We start from the raw sequence: 8,311 nt of genomic DNA, 5'->3' as shown, positions 1-8,311 counted from the left end.
TCACCCCAACTGGCTTATATTCTGTTTAAAAGAGTTGACTGACCACATGCTTGGTTGCTGCAGCAGCATTGAATGGCGCTAACCCTCACTCTACATTTCCGAACTTACTGTGTCACAGATAGGTAACAGTTTGCAGCCCGAAGACCACGCTTTATGATCAGTCAATAGACCAGAAGAGACCTCTGTTTGGTCAAGGCAGCTAAGCCATAGCTGAGGAGCCCTCTCTGGACACAGCATGAAACAGTGATTGCTGCTGAAGGATCACATCAGAAGACAGTTTGGGATGCGTTACAAGCTTTTCTTCAAATAAGAGTTTCTCTTCCTAAGAGTGAAAAGATATTTGAAAGGATTTATTTTACATTTGTTGGTTTTTTTTTCTTTTTATGTACAATTTATCCACATACGTAGTCAAAGGCACTTAGTTGTTCAGTTTTTAAATTGAAAAGGAAAATTGTACAGCTGAAAGCCAAATGCGCACATTCTAAAACACAAAGTCAGTATAGAAGATAGAATTAGAGAGTAGGAGGTTATATTAGGTAGACCATCCACATTATTAGATATTCATCTGATATTTTAACTGGGTGATGATGCTATGTGAGGATATTCTTTCCTAGGCAACATTTCTGAGAACTTACGAGTTGAGCTGAATCAATTAAAAACATTGATTCCAAAATTACAACTTTAACTATGTAAATAATGATTATTAATGGGTCATTTCTCTAGAGATGCTGTTCATTAAAGAGTTTCAGTATCTACGTATTAAATAGAAGTGGACGTTTTGTCATTAAAGAAAATATAGTAAATAAGTACATTTAAAATTTTTCTTTTAATTTCACCATAAACCTCCAGTACCAAATACATTGCATGATGTTTTGTAATTATCATTTTATGGTCTAAAGGTGTGAGGAGAAAGTGTCTATAGATTACTTTAAAAATATAATATGCTTTTCACTACAGCCTCCAACTCCATCCCCTCAAAATGGTAAGGATTTTCAAAGGCACCAAAGCTTTGCTGGTTTTCTGACAAAAATCTATCCCAAACTGACATCCTTTGGGAATACAATTTAAATTTTTACATCAGCTCTTAACTTTAGTAGATATACTTTTGGGTCATTACATAAAGATATTGGATAATTTGAAAACTTACTTTTTATGTTTCACTCAGTATGGAGATTTATTCTCAGAGTGGGGCTTTTCTGATGCAAAATTGGAATGCTTGTGTAGTCACAGCAGCTGTCCCCACACCATGTGGTATCTTCCATTACTTTGCTATAGAGATGAATTTTTGGCCCGGTGTCTCAGTAATATTGGACACACATGGTTTTAAGTGGCTAAGCAGTATGCTTATGCATTCATTTGACTTTCACAGCTACAGTTGGCTCCAGATTAAAACGAGGAGAATACATTCACACCATGGCCACCCTCACGGCTCCTGTAGGCGCTGGGTCACAGTAGGTTCTGTTGCTTCTAAAGACACGACTAACTATTGCTGAGGAATCACACATTCACCAAAGTGCCTTACAGCTGGAGGAGAGAGAATAATGAACTACTAAAAGCAGTCAATCGAAGATTTCAGTTTATGGTCTTAGTTATTATCAATCTAGTTTGTTTAATATTAATAAAAACTATACCATGAAATAACTAGGAAGCTAAAAGGAAAGACTGTCGTGGCAATCCATAATTTTTCAGCATATCAGTCCAAATATTTGATTAAAAATTTTTCCTTCTCAGAAAAAAAAGTGGCACTGTACATTTAGACTCATTAACAAGGAATTAAAATCAGATTGGTTTTCAATGCCCATTGTGCATATATGCAGCATATTAAGAAAGCCAATCTATTAAAAATAGGAAATATTTTAAAGAAACCATTTACTCTGTGAAATAATGGCTTTATATTATTCACATTTTAGACAATTTTGTTTACTCCAAAAATGTGTTATAATTAATGCAGAAATAAGATGATTTGATTTAGTTTGAATGCTGTGTTCTCTGTGCAATGTCAACTTAATACTCTTTTTGGTATGACTTTGTACTGTAAACTTATTTTTAAATTCTTCTTAACTTTTTAGCAATTCTGAAACCAACTGGTATGATTAAGTTTCAGCTTTTTAGCAATAAAAATATCCTTTCCTTGAAAACCCAATTATGTCTCTCTGATATCTGGATAATACTTTTTCCACTAAACAAAGTAAAAACAAGAAAAAAGAAAAAACCTTCAGTGTCAATTTTTTAATTACTTGATGCGGAGAATTAGATTTCTGATATTCATTAAATATCAAAGAAATTTCAACCGTTCCCAATGTAGCCTCCCTTTTTATAGAAGTGAATTTATGCATGGATCGTTCGGGTTATACTGATGAATATGTTTGAGGCTTTCAGCTTTTAGTGGATACAAAATAGAATGATTGATAAAATCCTCCCTACTATTGGCTATTATTTACTGACTCTTAAGTGGCAGGTTGTATTTATGCCAATTTATCTGCTTCAGGGAACATTCTTGATAGCAGAACAAAGTGAATAAAAGTAGTTTGCTTTGCAAATGAATGCAAATGGGAGCGCCTTGAACAGGGCCGTGCACTTTGATTATGAGTGAAGCTGCCATTTGGACATGGTGAAAAGAGCACGCTTGAACCATTGATTGGGGGAGACAGTAAAAAGTCAGGACGGGCCCCGTTAAGCTTGCAGTGAGGCAGGCGGATGTCAGTGCGGTTAGAGCACAGTGGGAGAATGACAGGGAGGATTAGTGTCAGGGAGCAGCTTTGCTGTAGCTGTGGAGATAGTCCCTGGGGTCACTCACCTCTGACTGTTGTTCTGTGCTGACGGTTCTGTAATGCAAACGGCCTGATGTATGCCCGTTCATTATCGGAAATGGTGATTAGAAAAGGTATTTGTCTCAAAGGTTTCCTTCTTTCTATTTCTCTTTCTCTTTAATTAAAGGAAAATAAGGTGGGCTTCCATCTCTCTGCTGACTTCTAGAGTACTGTTTAATACCAGAGTGGTTACTGCCTCTGGTAGGAAATGTTTAGTGCTAAAATGTAACGTAAAATGATTGTAACTTGGTGGTTTGTTATTTGGTAATAGTTTCTTTTGCTTCGCTCAGCTTTGGGTTTGACCAGGTGGTAGGGGTGAATAAAATACAGAGAATGTGCTTGCTCTTAGAATGTTTGCTTTTGCAAAAAAAAAAGATTTTCTAATATTTCAGGTATTTCATTATTCAATTTAATAATCTGATCAACTTTTAGAAACTGTTTACCTTCTCAAAATTGAAATATTGCTTTGCATGGATTTTATGGTTTAAGTCTCGGTCACATGAGTTTCTAATTTTCTGTTCCCAAGTTTTATAAAATGCTAAGATTTGATAAATTAAACTTCTTAGAAATACATGACTTTTAGAATTAAGTATCGTTACATAGAATGAACAAAAAATATATATATTTGTCTCATTTCTGATTCTAAATCAGTACATTTACTTGTTCACATTTTCACTTGTGCTTATACTTTAAAGATTGGAAAAAACCTGATAATTTTTCTTAAAACTTCAAGGCCTTTTATAGTGACTGTATATGAGACACTTGTGAGCAGCAGTGACACACGATGCGTTTCATAGGCTTTGAGGGTGGTTTCTCACTTTAATGCAAAATTGACTTCTCTTTTTAATGTCTTCAGACACCTGGCTTCACAATATTTCTGCTTATTTGGTATACGTAGGAAAATGTAAAAGGCTGCTGGAGCTTTGCATTCTAATGTTAAATATGGAACTCAAACCTCTAGCTAAACTATTAGATTCACTGTAATAGTATTGTTTTTGCAGAAAGCATAGTGCCAGTAGTTTGTTTCGCAGGCTTATTAAGTGTATTAGCAAACATTCTCTGAATCATTTTTTTTCTTTAATGTTTTGCAGGCACCTGAATGGACAGAAGAGGACCTTAGCCAGCTGACAAGAAGTATGGTTAAGTTCCCAGGAGGGACCCCAGGTCGATGGGAAAAGATTGCCCACGAATTGGGTCGATCGGTGACAGATGTGAGTTCACTGAGATTTGCATTGTATGGAGAGTGACAAACCAGAACAAGCCAACTATGTAGAAGGCAGACAGAGATGCCTCCGACATTATCTTTGGAGAAAGGCTACAATCCTTTTAGGACCTGGAAGTGAACCATTAACGAAATAAGCAAGAAGCAGATGTCGGTCAGTCCCCTGGTCCCCAATTAACAGCTGTTTGAGGAATTCTAGTGTTTAGAGACTTAAGCTACTATAACCTAATCAGAGAAAAACGCTAGTTTTTGTGTTGAGAGTGACCCCTTTAGCTGTGGGAAAAAGTAGTTCTCAGACCGATCAGAATTAGAGAAGTTATATCTCAGCTGAATCTTTTTAACATTGAATTACAGAGATTGCTATAGGTATTTAGACAGCTGGCTTGCATTAATTAAATGAGCAATATTCCTAAAATGTTTGTTTTTATTTCAAGGATGATACCTACCATCTATTTTGACAAGTTGTTTAACCCCTCCAAAAAAAATACGTGCACACACACCCAGTACAAGTGGCCATATCTAACACTGAAAAAGTTTACCTGGAAAGTTTTAGATTTAACACTTCGGGTTCTTTTATAAAAGCACCTATCACAACACCTGATATGTACTGAATACTCAGTAAATGTTTACTTGAAATTGAAAGAAATCTTTATTTTTATTAATAGGAAACTTATTTTCATAAATGATGATAAATATTCTATACTAAATAAGTTCTTTACTGAATTTATTTTAAATACTATAGATCTAAAATATTTAAAAGGTTACTGAAAGCAAAGATTCAGATGTTCTCTTCAATTCTGTTAGTATATCTTTAGGTCTTTCTTGATAATGAACAATTTTAAAACCCAGAAAAATTATAAGCACAGCTTTCCCCCCTCTCCCCACAAAAAAGCTTGTTGTATAAAATGCAATGTTATTTTTCATAGTAAACTTCACTTTTTAATTTAGAAACAAACTTACAAAATACGTTATGGTCAATTTTTCTGTTTTTGGATAGGAGCTGCTTTGAGGATTTTAAATTATATATATGAATGTATTTAATACCACATAGATCTTTTTAAATCATACTTAAGAGACTACTATTAGAATTGCAATAAGATATGTTGCATTATTTTGGCTTCAGAATTAAAGTCTGATCATATAGAAAAATAGCTCTTGTAACTTTTTCTTTTGCTGTGTTTCATGAGATCTTAGGTAATTGGAAAAGAGCCATACAGATATGTTTTAAGTACTGTGGTCCTCTAATTGTACAACTATGTACTGTTAACATAATGACTAACAAAAAACTATTTTTTAGAATGTTATAAAGCAAACACTGGTTTAATAGAGCTTCAAAAATTTTTAATTCATTTGCCTAATTAGGGACTAATTTAGTGTCTCCTGAGAACACTGCCTTTAACTTCTTAAATAATATTTCTATGAGGCTTTATAGTTAATAATGCCAAAGGCAGATAGGAAATTGAATAAAGCAATATTTAAAATGAATTTGTTTTCATTATAATCTGGTGAAATTTTTAATCTGTATTTTTAAGAGGAGATGAAAGTTTAAATGCTAAATGACTAACCAACGGACCTGAGATGGCTAGTGAGCATCACAGACCTAGAAAATCTATACATAATTTGCAAAAAGAGTAGTCTTGGGGCAGTCTCTGTAGGCAGAGACATCTCCAGACTTTTGCAAATTCGTTCCATATGTTTCGATCTTTCTTCTAGAAAACTGCCATAGTTTTCTCTTTGCCAAAACCTAAGGGAGACTGATTCCATGTCTGTAATAGATATTTTTCCTCTTATTATGGAAGTAGCAAACATGACTTTTGACATTTTTTTCCTGCAAGTATTAGTTCTATTTTCATAATACCAACAGTACCTTGGAAATCAGTATAAACTTTTTTGGCAACAAAATGCCATTGTAACTTTTATATCAGTATACCCACACTGTATTTTCATTCTGTGAGCATCATCTCCATAGCTGGCCTATCCATTTCATTTTAGTAACTACACACACACACATACCTCTACCTGTAAATTACTCTCTAAAAAACAGGTATCTGAAGACTCAAATAATTCATTTTAGTGAACACACAGTAAATTACATTGAAGCTGCTGAAATGGGTTCGGCTGATAAAGTTCCTCTACTTAGAATGTTAAGTAAAAGTTAACCACACTTGAGAAAATCACTCATACCTCTTTTTGGCTTATGGTGTTAATTTGATTTGTTCTCATTAAGTATTCGATTATGAAAAAGCAAGCAAGTTCCGTCCGCTGTCACGGGAAGCTCTGCACACTGACCGGCTCACCTGTACCAACGCCCCCCTCTCTGCAACATCTGTTCTTTGACCTGTTTTCCTTGCTAAATTTGTAGCTTCGGGCTCAGTTCTCTCTCAAACAATTGACCTTTTGAGGGGAGGGGTGACAGTGTGGCCTTGGTGAGATCTTTCTATTCTTGATTTAGGTTGACAGATACAGGGAAAAACCCATTTTATTTCTCAATTAAGAAATTTTCAGTGTATTGTCATAATTAACGAGTTAAATTGCTAAATTCTACTCTGGATAAATACAAGCAATGTTATTTAGCTTTGTAAAAACCTAGTGCAAAGTATATTTTAACTCGGAGATACCTAAACTGTATAAAGCCTACTTTATTATAGATTAAATATTTTAAATGTTAATATATGCCTTTCAGCAAATAATTTTGATAAGCACGAAGGACACTCAAACTGTAAAAAACAACAGAGGAAACAAAAACTGTCTGGCATGTAAAACTAACGTTAACGTGGTTATTAACTGCAGGTTTTCTAAATTAAGGTCAAGGAGCCTCAGATTTCTTGCTTGTGAAGTAGTATCATTCTCTAGCCTGAAAGGATGTAAACTGATTCTGCTTCTCTCCGTGGTCACTAATCTCTTATGCTCTGGTTGTGCTAACAGACTGATTGGAAAAGACCCAGATAGGCAGCAAAACAAAAGACAGGTGGTAGATTTAAACAGGCTTTACCTTAGTGCCACAGCGGGAGCTAAGAGGTATGGTTAGGTGAGTGTCCCCACATGAGAGTGGAGAGGAGGAGGGAAAATAAAATTCCCAATTTTATTTTATATAGCTACCAAAAGGAGATCTAGGAGATGCCTACAGGGAAATTTATGTGTTGTTATGGCAGTGATTTCAAAAAATATATAATTTTCAATAGAAAATAAACTTCATGGTTTATCAGTGAACTAAATATACGGTAATCGTTTTGGCAAATATATAATTGCTTTTACTTTTAGAGTCAAACTAGTCCTACACAATTTATGAAGGTGAAGAGGACCGTCCTTTCATCCTCCCTACCCTCTTAACCAGGCTCCCTGCCACAGCAGATCTCCTGATCCCAGCCCGGTCTCCCTCCCTCCTCTATACTCACCTCCTCAACCTCGGGACCTTTAAAGATATTTAATTTTAGAAAGGAATGGGTCCTTTGTTCCATTCTTCTTGCTAGATGAAACAGCTAATCTCATAACCAGTTTTCAATTTGATATTAATAAAAAATAATGGTTTAATGTGTTACAAATACACACACATATTTTAATAGGAGCCTTCAGGTTCCTACCCCAAGTATATGAATTATTGGTGTAAGAATTTCAGGCAACTTGATTGCCCGTTTGAAGGAAAAAGAAGGCAGAGCAGTATTTTGAGGTACGAGGACCTTTTGGTGTCAAGAGAAACTACATAAATAATTGCTTAATCTGTCCATTGGTCTGGGTAGAGTTTTGCTATATATGATTTCTGAGCCAGAGGTTTATAGATTTGCATTCCATGTCACCATTTCTGTCTCAGCACTGAGCAAAATTACACATTGGACAGGATTAAAAACAATATATTCACTACATGAGAATAACGTTGCAAAAGTCAGTTAAGAGATCAAACCAACATTTTTATGTTTAACTGCTCTAAGTGATAATATTATTTCATCATTCATTTTCAAAGCATTTTACATTTTTCAAAACTTGAAATATACATTCTTTTACTTGATCTTCACAACAGCATTGTGAGGTAGATTAGGCAATCATTATTTATTCTCATTTCACGGTTAACTGCTGTTAAGATATTTGTTCAAGGTGACAACTCTTAGTGGAATGGGACAATACCAGATATGTTGATTCCTCTGATATGTTCTCATTACTTTTCTATGCTGTTTTATTGCTGTGTGTATGAAAAACATTTTGAATGTGTCTAGAGACTTATCATTAGAATTGTTTCGATAAAACTATGTTCATAGCAAAAAAGAAACTTTAGAAAAAAAATTTT

The 8,311-nt window shown here is 34.6% G+C and overlaps 1 protein-coding gene across 1 annotated transcript in view; it reads left to right on the top strand.

Annotated features, from left to right (window-relative positions):
- Positions 1-8,311, top strand: part of DNAJC1 (DnaJ heat shock protein family (Hsp40) member C1) — a 205,241-nt gene that overhangs the window by 172,738 nt on the left and 24,192 nt on the right. Inside the window, exon 9 of the mRNA XM_011364405.2 lies at positions 3,902-4,021. Coding sequence (XP_011362707.1) covers positions 3,902-4,021 — 120 coding nt within the window. The remainder of the gene's footprint in view (positions 1-3,901; positions 4,022-8,311) is intronic.

This window comes from Pteropus vampyrus, unplaced genomic scaffold (genome assembly GCF_000151845.1).
Source record: "Pteropus vampyrus isolate Shadow unplaced genomic scaffold, Pvam_2.0 Scaffold96, whole genome shotgun sequence".
NCBI lineage: Eukaryota > Metazoa > Chordata > Mammalia > Chiroptera > Pteropodidae > Pteropus > Pteropus vampyrus.
The sequence above is the reverse complement of the archived record's forward strand: the minus strand, read 5'-3'. Positions and strand labels throughout refer to the sequence as shown.